This window comes from Pavona decussata, unplaced genomic scaffold (assembly GCF_977016875.1).
Source record: "Pavona decussata unplaced genomic scaffold, jaPavDecu1.1 SCAFFOLD_602, whole genome shotgun sequence".
Taxonomy (NCBI): Eukaryota; Metazoa; Cnidaria; class Anthozoa; order Scleractinia; family Agariciidae; genus Pavona; species Pavona decussata.
Genome location: NW_028145860.1, coordinates 3,135,546 through 3,153,454, shown reverse-complemented (window position 1 = coordinate 3,153,454; position 17,909 = coordinate 3,135,546). Strand labels below are relative to the sequence as shown.

The 17,909-nt window shown below is 37.4% G+C and overlaps 1 protein-coding gene across 1 annotated transcript; it reads left to right on the top strand.

Moving 5' to 3' along the window:
- Positions 1–225: 225 nt before the first annotated feature.
- LOC146449410 (integrator complex subunit 6-like) lies at positions 226–17,508 on the top strand. Its single transcript, XM_085101869.1, has 19 exons — positions 226–470; positions 555–632; positions 1,265–1,414; positions 3,288–3,377; positions 5,503–5,683; positions 6,483–6,620; positions 7,197–7,341; positions 7,788–8,013; positions 8,934–9,086; positions 9,465–9,600; positions 10,310–10,404; positions 10,744–10,857; positions 11,423–11,502; positions 11,616–11,720; positions 12,416–12,464; positions 12,790–12,916; positions 14,886–15,025; positions 15,469–16,174; positions 16,956–17,508. Exons 1-19 carry the CDS (start codon positions 336–338, stop codon positions 17,156–17,158), a joined length of 3,051 nt encoding a protein of 1,016 aa, XP_084957995.1. The 5' UTR covers positions 226–335; the 3' UTR covers positions 17,159–17,508.
- Positions 17,509–17,909: the final 401 nt, after the last annotated feature.

Sequence of the window (17,909 nt, the reverse complement as noted above, 5' to 3'; positions counted from 1 at the left end):
GTATGGAATCGATCTCTATAAGCCTACCCAAACGAGGAAAATACATGTCAGATACAACATACTATAAATACATACCTAGAACGAATTCGAGCCTCAAAATATTCTGCTGTAAAAGTCGCCTCACCACGTTTCGAGAACAAAAGGACAAAGTTATTTATAGAAACGTTCGTAGAGGATTATGGTATATCCGAGGTCACGTGGTATCGCCACATCGTGGAGGCGCTTGAGCTGCGCCCCGAAGCAGCTCGAGTACGGGCGCCATTATGAGAGAGAGAAAAGTTCGCAGTCGTTCTCGAAAACGAAGGAAGTTTTGTTTGATTTAAACCCATGAATCAATGTTTAAGAGTTATCCCACGAACATGGTAATATTTGTTTTTGTTGTCGACACCTCTGCGTCTATGAACCAGAGAACGTCTATTGGCACTACGTTGCTTGATGTCGCCAAAAACGCCGTGGAAACCTTTACAAAGGTAATACTTTTGCCTATAGTCAAGATGAAGGCTTAGAACAAGTGTTGTTTCATTTTTCTGACCTATAAAATTTATTTGGTTTAGCTACGTCAGCGAGATCAAGCGAGTAGAACAGATCGATACATGCTGGTGACGTTAGAGGAACCGCCTGGAGCTATAAAGGTAGGCCCTATTGTGAGCAGCAATCTAGCTCCTATCGGCTGAGATCGTAGGCCAGTTTCGTACCTCGGACGGGGCATGTCAGCGGAAGGAGATCTCAAAAATGGAAGATAGCCGTGTAGGAAAATGCATTTAAATGTCTTACAAGTTTGTTGTTGTTTGAATTTACAGGAATTTTTCATGTCTTTTGTGACTTTATTTTGTCTTGTTTACTGACCGAAAGGGATTATGGGTTTTGTTTAGAAAGCAGTTCTTTAGTAAACATAGCTTTTGTTTATGTTGATTGGAAAGGTTGGGTTGCATTCTTAAAGCTTACCCCTTCCTATCCAAGCGATCTGAAAGTTAATCTATAAATAATTATTAAATTGTGTTTACTCAAGGAATCCCTTCAGGGGAGAGGAAAGGATGAAGTGTTTTGATTTATTACTGTCATTAATAATTATTCTTTCTCTCTTTTTTTGTTATATTTACATTTATGTTCCTTGGCTCTTTGATGAACTTGTCATTTGTGAGCCCCTTTTTAAAAGTTGTAAATATATATTATTTTTAATTTAGGAATAAATTCTTTTGAAATGTAAAGTTATCCTAGGTAACTTGAGGTTGTAGTAATGTGTACCATTATAATTAATTTTCAGGCGGGTTGGCGGGAAAATCAAGCAACATTTATGAATGAATTAAAGAATTTACAAGCTACTGGTCTGTCTACATTAGGCAGTTCGCTAAAAGAAGCATTTGATCTTTTGAATTTGTATCGTCTGCATTCTGGGATAGACAACTATGGAATGGTAAGACATTGTTAAATAAGTTTTAGATTTAGTTTAAATATACTACAAGGATTTCTTTTGGGTGGGAGATTGATCTTTTATTTGGAAAGATCTGTGTCTAAAAATTTCAGGATGAAAAAAAAAAACTACCTTTGTGATAAGGCCCACAACTCATTAATATTTATTGAGTTTGTTAACACTGAAGTTTGAAATCTACACAACATACTGTAAAGTTCTTCAAAATATATATTTGAAAGCCAATTTTTTTAACAGAAAGTTCCAGTATATATAAGTACCTGGCCGGGTCATTCCCAACTTCATTTGTCAATCATTGCAGAGTGTAAAAAACTGACAAACAGCGTGCATATTATCTACTTTTCTTAGTGTTCAGAATGAACCCTTTTAGCAAATTAGAAAATGATATCTCGTATTGCTGTGGTGACAGTCTAGGTTTTTTTAAATTAGAATTGTAGGCATATTTATTGTAGAGGATGTTTGAATCAACCACGTGTCAGTACTGAACAACTACTAAATTTGCATTTCACATCGCAAAAGGTGTGAAACAAAGGAGGAGCTTATCCTTTTATAACCGAATTTCTTGCTTAAAATAGTGTATTTAGTGGTTAGATTATGGAGACTAGGACATTTAGTTAAGACGTTCAAACTCTGCTGTTGTTCAAAGGTCATTTTATTTTCATTATCACTAATTAATTTGTTTTGGGCATTTATGCAGTGTCATACAGATGTAAAATATACTGTAGGCTAATTTAATTACGCCACCTTTTTTGCAAAATTGAAAGGCTTTCCCAAGGATTGGTTATATATTGGCCATTAGTTTATCCCAAGATGTTTGATTGTTTTGTGTATTAGACCTTAAGGATTTGTGGTGTCTTTTCAGTGGCAAGTTATCCAGCAAATACAGCAAATGTGTCACTAACAATCTCTAAGGGGAGCATAAATGCCCATAAATGAGGAGGCAATCGACATAACAAAGAGTCACTGAATACTTCCTGAGGCGAATTATCCTCGGGGAAGACATCAGACAGGTGGCGGCAAAATGAATTTCCAGCAAACAAGGCTTAAAATTTCGTGGCCAACTATAACTGTTTATCTTGCACCACACATCAAACAAGAACGTTCGGTACAAACAAAACCGAATAGGATTAATGTCATCTTTCAGCGTGTACTGCTCTGAACAAAACGTTTTGTACAAGTAAACCAGAAGCGTGACTCACATGCCATAAGATACAAAAATGAACACAAGCTTCCCATTGATAATCTCGAGCCGGAGTGAAAATAAATTATCATAATTAAGAAAAATGCGGGAAAAGACACGACACTTTCCTTGTGCCTTAGTTTCTTTTGAGTCAACATTTGATAGTGTTTTGATTAGTATAGAAACAAAGGAAAAGGAAATTAGTTTCTTAAAGAAATTGTGGAGCTTTTTTGGTGGGGGTGGGGGGGGGAAGGAGTAGAAATGAATGTTTGGTTTTATCAATTTGGCCACTGTAAGGAGATTTGAGTACTGATGTTTCAACGGTAGCCCTTCATTAGAGCGAATCAGCACTGATGAAGGGCTAAAGCTCGAAATGTCGGGTATCAGATCTCCTTACTATGGCCAAATTACTTTATCAACTCTGTTGATAAAAGTAACATTCATAGAGACAAAGGGATTGTCTTCTGGTCAAGCTCGACCATAGGCCATTTGAACAGCTCACTTTTTACTGCCCTGAAGAATTTGCCAGTTTATTTTGAAGACACTGGTTATGCCCAAGCTGTGAGCCCTTGGGTTGGGGACAGGAAATAGACACTCCTAGTAATGACTGATGCACAAGTATCCTCAAAACGTAGTGACAGTGAAGTGGTTATTCACTCTCTTTATTGTTTTTCACAGGGACGAAATCCTTTCTATGTGGAGCCAGCAATGGTAATTTGCATCACTGATGGGAGCAAGCTTTCTTCTCAAAGTGGTATCCAGGATGAGGTATAAGAATCCACATTTTTTAAACAGTATTTTCAATATAAGTAAGGAGAATCCATGTAATGGTTCTACTTTCACTGATTCCAGCAGTTTAAAATGGAATTCTGATTTATTGACAGTGTAGTAAGATAATAGCAGAAGTCATACTATTCTTTTCTTTGGTTGCACTAAGCCTGCTGCAATTAAAACCTCTAGTAACTTTTATTAGCAGCAACTCTATTTTTTATTTTACCCCTAACAATTGAGTGGCAACTTATTTTTGGTTATTTTATTATTTTATTGTTATACATTTTCAGAAAAGTTAGCAATCCTAGTAAAAGGTGGTTGAAAAACACTTCCCAAATTTATAATCTCAGCCAGCAGCTGTATTTTACAGCTGCGAACTTCAGAGAGGATGACCAGCGATCTAGAATTTGAAAATGACTAAATGTCAACAAGAATAAGAGACTCACTCTTGTATATGGCCGACTACTGCCCTTGGGGGGGAATCTTCATAATAAAAGAAAACTGTAAAACAAGGAATAGCTTTTGTTAGAGAGTACAAAAAGGCAACACGTGATGTTTTGCAAGCTCTGTACTGACTGAAGGATGATTTGGTAGATAAAGAGAAACTCATTCTCTTAAGAAGCCATGGAGGTTGCAGATGACCTCTAACCAAACAAAAACCTGTTTTCTCCAAAGTTATTTCTTGTAATTGGCCTGTGGCATTGTTATGATTGATTTTCTTTTGGCCAGAAAAAAAATGTTTAGCAAATATCAAAATTAGTAACTTTTAAGCCTAGCAACTACTCAAATCGGCTTTTTTTCTTGAAATTGCTAAGTTCTCGCTGAACTGCAACCTTTCAGGTGACTTCCCTTCTCTGGCATTGCAGCTGTTTTCATTGTTGGCAAAAATCTCCAAATAGTATAAAACCATTGTGCTGTGTTTTCATCTGTCAGGGTACATATTTTTCTGAGACATTCTTAGTGTTCCGGAATACACATTCATGAAAACTGTTTAACCCTTTCCCGTCCGAGGGAAATGGCGAATTTTTCTAAATCGCTAACTATGAACTGGGAGACTACATGTGATATACCATTTAAAAGGTATTTTCTGGAGTGTGCTATAAATCACACCAACAGAGATGGAGGAGGTCACATATTAGAGTGAGAAAAGTCCAAAACGAAAGAAGAAAAACTTTGAAAATTTTCTTATTTGTTGTACATACTGGGTATCCCCCTAAACTATAGCTTAATGTACAGCTCTCAGTGCATTGCTTGTTGTAAGATATCAACTGGACCCTTAACGTAGAAAGGAAAAAAAATCCAAAAGTTTGAGGGGTGGTAAATCAAGTCTCATATAGGAGGGGGGCATGATTTTATGCCTTCAATTTATAGATCTTTCAAAGATCTTTTGGTTGTGCAAATTTCACACAAATTGACCAAATACTGAGCTCATAATTGCGTCTTGTGCCATATGGGACTCTTGGTCGGGAAAGGGTTAAATATTTATTGTTGCTCCTAGAAGCTAGAGGACCAAAGGATAAGTGTTATTAAAACATTTTTCTTTCAACATTTTGGATATAAAGTCAAACTTCTGCTTGCGGACTCCTTCCGTAAGCGGACACCAAACTGGGGTCCCAGTGATTTCTCTACTTATACTCTGCATCTATCATCTCTTGTAAGTTGCCACCTCACATAAGCAGACAACTTTTTGGAGCTCCAGGCACCAAGATTACCTCCCATAAGTAGATACCTATGCTTGGTCCCATGGGTATCCGCTTACGGGATGTTCGACTGTACCTTCTCAGAATGTTTGCGATGGCCCTTTGTATGGTTGGCGGGTGGGAGGTTCATTGGACCACCTAATACAACTTAACCCTTTAACCCCTAATATCAAAGAACAAATTCTCCTATCTTGTCCCGATACTTTTCTTATGAAAGTACTGGGGAGAAATTATGAAAATAAAAGAAAATTCACCTTGGGTGATCATATCCTTAATTCTCATGACCTCATTGGTTGAATAAGAATTGATATTACGAGGAGAAATTTGATGCTGATCACCGTTAGGGCTTAAAGGGTTAATCATACTCTTAATAATATAACAGTAAATTTTCAATTTGTTGGTTCACTGTCTTCTTTCATTAGCTCCACTTGCCCATGCACACCACATTGCCGGGGCATGAGCTTACCACAGAGCCATTCCGCTGGGATCAGCGATTGTTTGCAGTCATTCTCCGTATGCCAGGGACCAGGAGTTCCATGCCAGGCAAGATGGGAATACACAGTGGGGATCCAGCTATAGCAGCCATGTGTGAAGTCACAGGAGGTAATGTTAACTTTGAAAGTGTTAAGTTCTATAAACATCATAATTCAGTTGACATTTGGTTTAAAAGGAAAATTTCAAGTCTTTGTTTAAAAGAAGTGATACAGGAAACAGATCGTCAGATTGTAATTCTAGCTGGTGGAAGGGTAACTCAATACCAGGGTTCGTGCTACTCCTTGAAGTCCTTGAAAAGCAGTGGAATTTACTTTTAGATTTCAGGGGCGCTTGAAAAGCCCTTGAAAAGGAGAATTTTTGCTGAAAGTGCTTGAAAATAATGAAAACTCCTTGAATTTTTGTTCGGATGGGAAATAGTGTGGGATGGCATCAAAGTTATTCAGGGATTGAGCGCAGATTTCAAAATCGGGGACAGGTTATATCTGGGGAAGCTTTTTTAAAGTTGATATTCATGTCCAGTGAAAACATTTTGAAACAGTGCAAGACAAAGCAAACTTGCTTTGAGTACTCCTTGAAAACTCAGTTTTAGTGCTTGAATACCCCTTGAATACTCCTTGAATTTTATGTCCAAAAACCAGCACAGACTATAAAGACTTAGTCTCACATGCTCCAGTCCTCTGGAAGTTGGCTGTATATGTAACGCTGAGGAGTTGAATTCAAGACGACCAAATACATCAATAATTGGTAAGGGTGGGAAACTTCAATCATGGAACCCTAACCCGTGGGCCACATTGTCTTTTTTGTAAGAGGTGGTATCAATAGTGCATTTGTTAGCAAAAAATGATGCATGTAGCTTATCCAAACTTTCTTTCCATCTTATTTTGGTTTCTTAATTCTCATCTCTTAGGGCGATGTTACAAGGTGACCTCATCCAAGTCCTTGGGACAAGCATTAGAATCGCTTGCGCAGAAAGTGCAATGTGGTGTGGTGATAAACTTTGAGAAGATTGGAGGAGCCAGTAATCCACCTCCTCCACCCCCTGAAGGTAGTTTAATGGACACTTTGAGATCTATTATTTTATATGTAATGCAAGCAAAGTGTAAGTTCTGTCTGTCACCAAATGTCTTGTAAAAACTGTGTTAAAAATTTGTTTTTGGTTTGAAATGTCCCTCGTTTCAGATTCATTACCATGTTCTCTTAACAGTGGAAAATAAAATCAATGTCTGATTTAGTATGAGTATGGCACATTGGTCCTAATTTACTGTACCCCCAAATATGCAATAGCACCCCTCAGCAAGAATGTGGTGGTTATTCAAAGGACTTGAGCTCTACACTGTAGGCTGGCTTTTATTCAAAAATGTTAAAGTGAAAGTGTAAAACAACATGGTTCATTTTAAACCAGCTACAAAGGAGACAACAACGTTGGTACTGTGGGAAAGACTAGTCATGATTGTTTATTTAAAACTTAATAAGGGCCTTCCTCTAATAAGCACCACATCAAATAATTAGAGTTCTCAACAAGTATTGTGGCTTTTTTTCTTGTCAAATGAATATTATATCTAATGGTACTTGGCAGTCCTGTACTCAATTGTTCATATTTTTGCCTTGTTTTGTTTTGTAGTTTCCAAAGTTAGTGGAAATGAGGTTCGTGAGACTGACTCACCAACACCATCTCTACAAAACCATGTAATGAATCATGAAGAAGACAAGAACTCTGTTAGTGATGAAAATCATGTCTCAGTGAAGTCAGAAGGCTCAGTGGCAAGGTAAACTGCACAGAATCAAGAAAAAAATATTGTTAGCAAAAGACAAGATTGTTTTGGTCCTTGATAATCATTAGGGACCTTCAGATCAGAGTATGAGTTACAAGATTGAGTACGAGTACTACTTTCAAATTTCAAGTCAGTCACATCCCCAGAACTCTCGCTTCTTCCTGTTGTTTAACAGCAGACAAGAAGACCCTAGAAACAAGATTGGTATGTCAAGGGGTTGTCTAAACAATGCAAACCACACTTGAAAAGTTGTACTCGTATTGAATCTCGTACTTGTAGTCAAATCTGAGGGTTACAAATTGCACGAATTGCACCATAATTTAACTTTTACACATTAGAATCCTGTTTGTTATAATTATTTGAGTGTGTTAGAAAAAGGCAGAAAAATTGAAGTTTGTGACAACATTTCACGTAATGAGTATTTTGTTTTTTGCTAACAGAACTGAACAAACTGGAGAGAACTCCTTATCAACTTCCACTCAGCCTGAGGATGGTCTAGGTGTCCTGGGGATTTCAAGGTCAACCACAAGTTCCCCTGTGCCACAGAGCATGCAGTCCACAGCATGGACGAGTTGTCGCAGGATGATATACATAAAGAGTAATCCACCTTCTGGGCACTGGCCTGTGCCGGAGTCATTTTGGCCAGATCCATCAATGCAAACTCTGGTAAAAAGAATACTTTTTATTTTTCTGTTGCATTGACATACAGGAAGGCACACAAGTACAGAAATGTGTACAATAGTTTATAGGTATTATATGGTGAAATTCTAGTACAGACTATAGACACACCTTTGGGGCCAGAAAGAAGTTTTGCAATTTAATGAGACGTTTGACCAAGGAGGTCAATTTCTGGGAAAAATTTAATGTCTGTCAGAATGAAGATAAGATAAAATAAAATAATTCTAAGTGTCCATCTATTTAGCACATACATACTAATTGGGGACACTTTAAATTAGGAAACAAACATTGCAATTAGAACATAAATGTGTTAAGAATCCCAACTGGTGGGAGGCAGACCAGTTAGCTATTTACAAACTGCAGCAGAGGAGTTGAAAAGTTGACTACCAAGAACAAATCCATTGAGTGGCAGGGTGAACAATTATTTGAGCCTGGGACCTCCAGATTTCCAAATCCAGCACACTGAACTACTATGCCTTAGCCATGCCGCCTCCATGGAGGAAAACTGTGTGGCTCAATTGTACAATACTGTTAGTTCTAACTATTTTCTTCCGATTATCGCAAGCACCTTGATATACAAGGCATAACAAATTGATCATTGGGTGTACATGTATATCAATTTTATGTGATTAAGGTGTATGTGGATAGTTTTTGAGTGAAAAAGAAGTTATGTTAGGTCTGCCTGCTAGGATTTGGTAGCCAAGCAGGAAAAAGTGGCCTGTTTCAGACCTCCATCAATTCAACTGTTGTTGTATTTTCGTGTGACAGATTGAGAAACAAACCATGTCAAACAGCCTGTGAGAATGCATGTTTTGGATCTCCAGATTAGACTGGTTCATATACATAATGTGTTAGAGTCAGTAGTTGCATGTGGGAGCATGTTATGATTAATTTGTTTTGTTTGCCAGCCCTCAAGAGACGCTCACCCAAGTGTGATGTTTTCATGCAACAATTCTGAGCCTTTGGTTCTTGACAACTTGCCATTTGACAAGTACGAACTTGAACCATCACCTCTTACCCAGTACATCTTGGAAAGAAAATCCCCATCTACTTGTTGGCAGGTATGCATCGTGCATTTATTAAACATTATTTCCTTGTCTTCTGTTGTTTATTGAAAACGTAAGGTGTTTTAAATAAAATTTGATTGTAGTTAAAATAATTATTAAAAAGTTGTAACTGTAGATTTTTATTTTTGCTACAATGTACATGTTGCAAAAATTATCATTTTGACGCCATTTGCAACTGAAGGCTAACTTACAAAGTATGCGAGGTGTAAATGTACATGTTGGTTTTCTTTTCTTTTTCTTTTTTCTTCAATACATTGGTACAAAGCATTTCTTAAATTAGCTGAGAATGGGAATTTGGGGAACTAGTGTTTTCCCCTTCCATATCACCATTAAATTAACAATAATTTTGTTATTGTTATTTAACTTTTTCAGACATTTATTGTAAATAGTTCCAAGAAACTTGGTGACACAGGATTTCCCTTTGGTTACCTGAAAGCAAGTACTAATCTTCAAACTGTGAACCTGTTTGTTATGCCGTACAATTTCCCAGTTCTATTTCCTGTTATAGGTGAGAAAATCCTCTGAGTGGCAGTTTTAACTCCCTGCTCGAAATAATATTTCTATTTTTTTATGGAAGCATTGGCCACTTTGTCTTGATTTTTGGCTCTTGCCATACATGTGAGCATTTTGTGTTTGTTTATTTGTTTGTGAAAATATGAATTCCAAAAACATTGGCTAATGGTTCTGCTATCCAAAGGGAAACAGTAACAATTGTCCTGGTAACATTGTAACCAGTTAACTAAAAGTAACATGTGGTGCTTTTTATTACCAGTATTTATAGTCCATTAATGTATTGTTTTCTGAATGCTTTCAGGGATGAACCCTTATGTTTTAATAATTATTATTGGTAGTGGAGTGCTCATTGTGGGACTACTGCACTTTGTGCTTGAAATGCAGATTGAAGTGCTTAACATGACTCTTGGATGATGGGGGCTTATAAATTGGAAGGAATGCTTTCCTTTCCTAAAATAAATACAGTCGACTCCTGATAACTCGAACCCTCACTAACTCGAACCTCGCGCTAACTCGAACCAATTTTCCTTTCCTTTCAGGTCATTTTCTATATAATTTTACCCTCGATAACTCGAACTCCCAATAACTCAAACCTTTTTCAATTTCCCTTGAAGGTTCGAGTTATCGGGAGGCAACTGTAGTAGCTTCAGATCACTGTGGGAAGGTGATTTCAGTCTGTTACATCAGCTCTTTATCTCTTTCAGATGAACTAGTCAAAGTTCACAAGATGAAACCAACACCAAAGTGGAAAGAGAAATTTGACAATTACCTCTCAACAATGCCCAACTACTATGCAGGGGTATGGAGATGCTCATCAACATCTCATGACTTGCTTTTTATTCCATAAATTATTGATGATAATTATTGGTATTAGTAGAGGCACCTGTACACTTTTTCTTCATTCTCAATAGACCATTTCCAAGTTGCTTTGAACCTCATTAAAGCGAGGCTAAGTGTAAATTTTCACTTTTTTTTTTACATTATCTTGGCATGTGATTCAAGTTTCACAGAGAAAGAAAGTTGGGTGGTGACAGTATTATTAACATTTGGTGTTTGTTTGTCTGGACAGTAGAATTCTATCTTTTCGATTAGAAATTCTATTGATTAATTTTATCATTTCTCTCTCTTTTGTCTGAAGCCTCTTCGCAATGCCTTCCGTCGTATGGGAATCCCACCATCTTTTGTTCCAGATCATTTGGACTCCTTCCTGAGTTACACAGTTGTAAATTATTTAAAGAAAGTAAAACAACAAGTAAGTAAAGTATGGGGGAGGGGAGGATTGTTTTAGTTTTGCTTCTAAACTCAACTAAGTGACTTCTGATGAACTGCTAGATTCTCCTTCCAAATTACCTTATGTTTCCTTTAAAAAAAAAGGAGAATTTCTTGTGAGATCAAGAGTCACTTAAAGCCTTTCTCCATGCATCACTTCATTTGATATGCAAGGTTTTCTGAGTACAGTACTTCTAAAAAAAACAGATGACAAGCACAAAAAAAGAAAGAATTGGGTCTCGGAAGAAAATCGGGATGTGTTCCCACTTTCCAGGAGCAAAATAGTAATAATTAATTTATGATATACATAAATTGCTCCATGAAGTGAATACATTCTTTTTCCCCAGTTTTGCTAAAAATTACATTGTAATGCAAGCTATATGTGTTAATTATTGATAAGTCCCTTCAGCTCAGTGGCAGAGCATCTGAAGTATGATTGGAAGGTGATAGGTTTGACTCGTGTTGGGGGAACCCTGATTTCTTTTTTCCAAGTATGCCTGTGTCACTTACTGAATAACACATCGTTCTCTGTGCTTCGTTGTTTGCAGAGTAAAATGGAGACAGAGAGGTTGATTTCTTTAGTTGGCAAAAATCCTTCTAGAGAAGCCGTGCCTCGGCCACTTTTGAGGTCAGTAATCATATTGTATTGATATATTGTTGCTTATTGTCACAATATTATTCTGATATTTAGCCAGTTATGGACTATAATGATCACTGATATTGAACGGTTTTTTATCATAGTCTCAGTGTAAGAACACCTCAGCTGCCTAAAGCCAAAAAAAAGGACATTCATGCATTACTACATGACAACTTTTCCTCCAGTAATGATGATAACAGAATATCTAGGTGAGAATGATTATACATTAATTACATGAAGTGAACTTGAAGTAAACGAGGGAAGTTTCTTTTTTTTGTTATATTGCTAGGATTACGGAGAGGTACTTGTGAGCTTGAGGGTCAACTTATCTGTTGGTAATAAGGATGCCTAATATAGACTAAGGTGTCTATAAAGAGACTGTTCAACTACACCAATGTGAGGATATTTCAATCCTGAAGTGCACAGACATTTGTTCCAGGAGAACTAAGTTTATGGTACAAAGATATGCACTACACTGTCATGATCACAGCACTTGCTGGTTGAAAATTATTTATCTCAACAGTTTTTTCTCTAGCTTGAAACAGTACGTCTGCATTGTAGTTGAAGTTAGTTTTTGGTTTAAAATTTTTCAAACCAGTTTAGTTGGATTTTGTTTAGTGTCAGATTATGGTAATGAATCTGGGATAATGGACAAGAAAACTAAATAAATGCATCACCATTGCAGTTATGTATGATGCAGTGATCTCTCATTTATTCTGCAATCATTCTTTCATCCACAGTTCAAATTTATATATTTCGTATGTTTTGCTTCTACCAAAAGTAAATCTGGCTTGAAAAAATATTTTGAATCAAACGTTCAGATTTAAACCACAAAGTCTATTCAAATTTGAATTGACTTCTGCAGCAACAACTTCATGACCTATCTTTTTTTTGTCTTTTTCAGTGAGACTGACATCAACATTCCTAATGCCTCATTTCATAGTGTTAAACAGGTTGGTTGTTGGTTGCATCAACTGCAGTATTTGATTCTAATAATCTTAAGAGTTAATTGTCTATTGGCATGAGCATTTATGGGGGTCAGGGGGACATATTATTATTACTAAATTTCCCCAACTATTACCATAAGAAGAACTAGGGATCTGGGAGGGCACATTATTATCAAACAAAATTAAGGTACCAGGGACTCCAGGCTCATGGGCCCCCCACCCAACACAAGGTTCTCAAGTTTGCATAGCTTACAATGATGCAGTTGTGCTGCAAAAGAACAATTTTGTGTGGTGTTTTATCAAGTTATTTCAATGTTATTTTTTTCCATAGAATGTCAGAACACAAAGCTACAAAAATCCATTTGACATATCAAGAGATGAGATTCTAGACCAAGTGTCAAGGATGAGAATCAACTTCTTTCATACAGCAGCCACATCGACAAGACTTCAAGATGAAGGTAACTTGTTCCTTGTTCTCTCATTAGTCTGCTTAAAATTTTTAAGTATTAAATTATGGTAATAATAAAGGCATAATAAATAATCAAGTAAAATGTTAGGCAGACAAGCACAATACTGAGGAGTGAATTCATGAAACTGTTAAATTATTCAGGCAAACTTACACACATGGAACTTTTATACTGGAAAACATCTATAAATCAGCCCTTATTTTGGTTGACAGTCAACAAGTGAAAGGGTACTACAACTCTCACAAGTCTTACCACTACAGATAGAAAACATCAATGTCATGCCTGACTGTCAAATCCAGACTACCAACAGAATCTAAATTTCATTCAATTTCAATAGTCCTACAAGTCGTGTGAACCTTTGTTTAGTATTCTTCAGATACTTTTAGGCTATCTTTGGCAGACTTTGGAAATCTTTGGACATTGATCTTCAGCAATGTTCTGTAATAATTGAAACACCTTCACTAAACAATGCAGTATACAGTACCGTGCAAATGTAAGTTGACAGTCTCGACTCGAAACTCGATCCTCGATCCTCGAAGCTATCGAGAATCGAGTATCGAGGTTCGAGGCTCGAGTTTCGAGTATCGAGTATCGAGACGCTCGAAGAATTTTTCGAGGATCTCGATGGCAGCTTTCGAGGAAACGATTAATTTCTCGAACCTCAAACAATAAGAGAGAACAAAAGCGATTTTCCCATGGCTCTTGCATGTGGTCTTTTTTTTAGTTTGGTCGAAAGTTGAAGTAATTCAAATCAGCGGCAGTGAGTGTTCGATAAATCTGTTTCGGCGCGTTTCTTCCTTCCGCGTATTGTTTAAAACACATCTGTTCGTCGTTGTTGTGACATTAAAACATGCTTAAATTTTTTCATATGCTACACCAATTCTTTTTAATCAAACTTCAAACTCGACGAAGCGAGCGGAAAACTACAAGATTGCGGCTTTTTCGCGGGCCGGAATGTAACACGATCGCTTCTGAAATGTCTTCGCTGCGCAAGGATTATACTTGATTGTATTTGAATCCTTCGGATGAAAACTTCGAAAAAAGCATTTCCTTATGTAAAAACGCACAACATTAACGGTAGATTCGGCAAGGAACCGGGGAAACTTCAACGTGGCCGTTCGCTTGCCTTTGAGCAGACTTCGAAAGCCGCCGCGAATGTTTACATTTGCGGCGTAGCGTTACAAATTTGCATAAATATTACCGAGATCATCTCAAAAGGCAATGTCACGTTTTCTTCATTTTCTATCAACTGTTGATTGTAACCGTATCCTTCTCTGACGGATGACTGGATTACTTGTTTACTAAACCCAGTTTTAACAGTGAAGGAAGCGAAACTAAAAGATTGCGGCTTTTTCGGCCGCTGTTTCACAAGCTGAAAATGGAAACGCGCGATCGCTTTCAGCCCCGCTAAGTAGTACGCTGCACATAATTATGCTTGATTGTCCTTTGATCTTTCGAATCAAAACTTCAAAAACAGCATTTCCTTGATTAAAAACGCACAATACTTTCGGTTGTAATCGGCAAGGAACCGAGAAAACGCTTGGAGAGCTAACTCTTTCCAGCTCGAGCATACACGTGTACACATCGCTCCAACAAAAACGTGAACACCGATGGCCGTCTCGCGGAGTTGGTTCCTGTAAAAAGGAACTGAACTGTGGCCTCGGATAAGACGTGTGAAAAACTAATCACGCGAAAAGTTCTTTGTTTCCCTGCCTCGAAACTCGATGCACTCGACTCGATACTCGATGCACTCGACTCGAGCCTCGATACTCGAAGCTTTCGAGTTTCGAGGATCGAGGATCGAGTCGCGAAGTTCGAGTTTCGAGGGACTGTCAACTTACATTTGCACGGTACTGTAATTATAAAACAGTTCAGCATTGCTTAGAACAATCATCATAGGCATTTTTTTGCAGCTGTTTCAAGTTGAAAACTGATACCACTTTCTTTTCAATGATACTAGATGCAAGGCACAGTGTGGCCATTGCAGATATGGGCAATTATCAAGAAGTGCTTCGTCAAATGAGTCCTTTACGTGAAGTTGATCCTGGGCAGAACAGAGTGCACATGTTTGGAAACCCTTTCAAACTTGCCAAAGACCAGGTAAGTTGATGTATGCTTTTTTAACACCTGGAGTGGAGAGTTAAAAGCAAGTTCAGCTTTTCATTTCTCTCAATAATATATTATTTTGCTGCACTAAGTTCAAAATATTATTAGAAAAATTCTTTTCCTTTGAGGAACACTCAAAACAAACTGCATCATAAAAAATGTCCCCCCAAAATACATACTGTAAGTTAAAAAATTTTCTTGAGACTTAACTGCACAGATTAAGCAAACAATTTTATATGTAAATGGCTCGCCAATTGTTAGCTATCTGAACAGCAACTTGATGACCCCCCCCCCCCCCTGCCTTCCAAAAAATAATCTTCAAATACTATAATTTCTGCAGAAATGTTAGCCCAGAGCATAAGTAATACATGTACATAGCTCTGCATCTGCAAGCATTATTTTGGTTCAAAATGATTTTGTTGTTATTTTTCTTGCAGCGAGTCATGGTTGATGAGGCTGATGTAATGAACGAGGCAATGGCAGGTCCACCTTCACGTAAAAGGCCTCCAATAGACAACAGACCTGGCTCCCCGAGGGACAGAAAGAGGCAACAGGAGACACCTCCTGTGCGATGGCCCAACAAAACAAATGGAGGAAGCTCATTCCCGGCACCGCTCAACAACAAAGTGCCGCCGGACAAAAGCTTGCTATCTCAGGATGCAAAAACAAACAATGTCTTTCCAGGTCATGCAATGAAACGGAAGCACAGTGAAGGGGGTGAAGGAGCTAACAAGTCATTTAAAGCATCAAAAGGTTTGATGAAACCACAGCTTGCTAAACTACAGCAGAAACTTCACAACAAAGGAAAGTTAAATCGGAAGCAGCAACTGGGTGTAAAAAGTGACGCAAGTAATTCTTCCAGGAATGATTTTGTGTCGTCAATTCTCAAGGAGGCAGTGACTTCTCAAAGTAGAACATTTTCAGGTCAAGGAGTGCCTGTGGTTAATTCTAATGACAATTTAGTCGTTAAAAATAAACTGACTAACTCGGAAGCTCCTGATGTGCTCGTAGATGGAGTTGTAAAAGAAAGAAGAAAGGGACCATCACCCAGATTGCTGAGAAGGCAACTTGCTCGAGAAGCCTGTGAAGAAAACAGGCTAATACGAAATACTGTGTTCAGGGAGATGAGACAACCAGACAAAAGTAAGTCTAGTTTTGTAATCGTATCAAGTTCCTCAGGTTCTTTCCTGGTTTCTGTGGGTTATTTTTACACTATGGAAATTATGACAATTTCTGTTGCCCTCAGGAGTGGTTTGAAATATCTTGCTGGGTGGCATCAGCACTACAGCATTCCCAAATATGGAGCAAGTGTCCCACTATCCCACACAAATCGCCCACTGCAGATGAAAGCAAGTTTTGATCTTTTCTCTACAAATGACCAGCTAAGATTTTAACCTCAACTTTTTCCTAAATCCACAAAATGTTAGTTCTCCAAATTGATGTTACATTGGGATGGGGGGGGGGGGGGGGGTTGCATTTCTTGTATCCTTCAACCAATTTGATGATTGCAGAAGTAAAACAATCAAACCTAAAGGAAACAGGTTGATTTTGAAGGAAAGTTTGGTATTTATAGTAAAAACAACAATGCTGTATACATGTCAAGGGTGGGTAAAGAGCAGTAGAACTTCATCGAAAATAAAGCAGCCATTTCATTTTAACTCTAGTTTATGACCTTATAAATCAGAATTCTTTACAATCTATTTAAATCTCAATTTTTATTTTGTGGAGCACAATTTGGAAAGTCACAGCCCATAGCCATTTTATCAGCAGATCATGTTTCATTTAGGGAAAAATGGTTTGTGGCAGTTACCATAAAGGCTCTATAAATGTTTTTTACCAAACTTGTTTGGGAGAGTTTCTGCAATACAGATTTCATTTGCAGAACATTAAAAAATCTAACATGCATTAAAATTTTGTTTCACAGACGATGAAGTTATCTTGGACCGTGTAGCAAACTTAAAGGGCTCTCCTGAGGTTCAAACTGCTGCAATACAAGAAATCATAGAAGAGGCTGTTCTGTTCAAGAAGAAAGCATTGATTGAAAAACTTTCATCACATCTTGCAATTGTACAGCAAAGACTCTCACCAGACTCAATCGATGTTAACCTTGAAAGGAAGAACAGATAGCACCTGTACAGTTTAAAGTATCACTGGCTTAATTGAAAGCCACTTTGTTTTGGTTTTGTTTTGATACATGTAAATTGACAAATTGTAATTATTGATTGCAATGTGTGCACAGCGTCAACACAGTCCTGTCATACTTGCCACCAATGTAAATTATTAGGCGTGTACAGCAAAAGGTGGTGGCAATGTCATTTGGAAGATGTTTTGGTAGATAAAGTATTTTGAACGCTTTCATACATGAATTCAAAACACCACTTTACAATATTGTAAGTTTGTTGATAACTCCAGAGCAAGTGTCTTTGGATAGTCTTTGCTCATTGTTTGAACATAAAATATACATTTAGAAAGAGTACAAGAAAACTTGCCAAGCATTATTTTTTAAAGGAACCAGAAACTCAAAATGTGACATTCTTGCAGTTTTTATTGTCACTAAAGCATCCTGCATTGAACTTCTTGTAATTGAAAGACTTGGTGCAAGTTGAAAGAAGGCAATTTGCTTTTAACCACTAACTGAAACTACTCTAAATTTGGCCAAGTTTTTGCATGTATAGCAGATTTTGTGCCAAGTTGATAATACAACGTTTTCACATGATGATGAAATAAGAATAAGGTCTGTAACAACTACATTTGAGAGGTTTTTAATATACCTATTATTAAATTTGGACTGAATGTTACGGCCTATCTGACTTAGAGTAAACTGTACAGGGAACAGAGATCATTAACACGATGGAGTTTTTAGCAGTGTAGCCTTCTG

Coding starts and splice junctions, on each gene's coding strand:
- LOC146449410 (XM_085101869.1), top strand. CDS start 336: ATGTTTAAGAGTTATCCCACGAACATGGTAATATTTGTTTTTGTTGTC. Junction 7,342..7,787: donor TCAGAAGGCTCAGTGGCAAG/GTAAACTGCACA, acceptor TTTTGCTAACAG/AACTGAACAAACTGGAGAGA. Junction 12,917..14,885: donor GACAAGACTTCAAGATGAAG/GTAACTTGTTCC, acceptor CAATGATACTAG/ATGCAAGGCACAGTGTGGCC.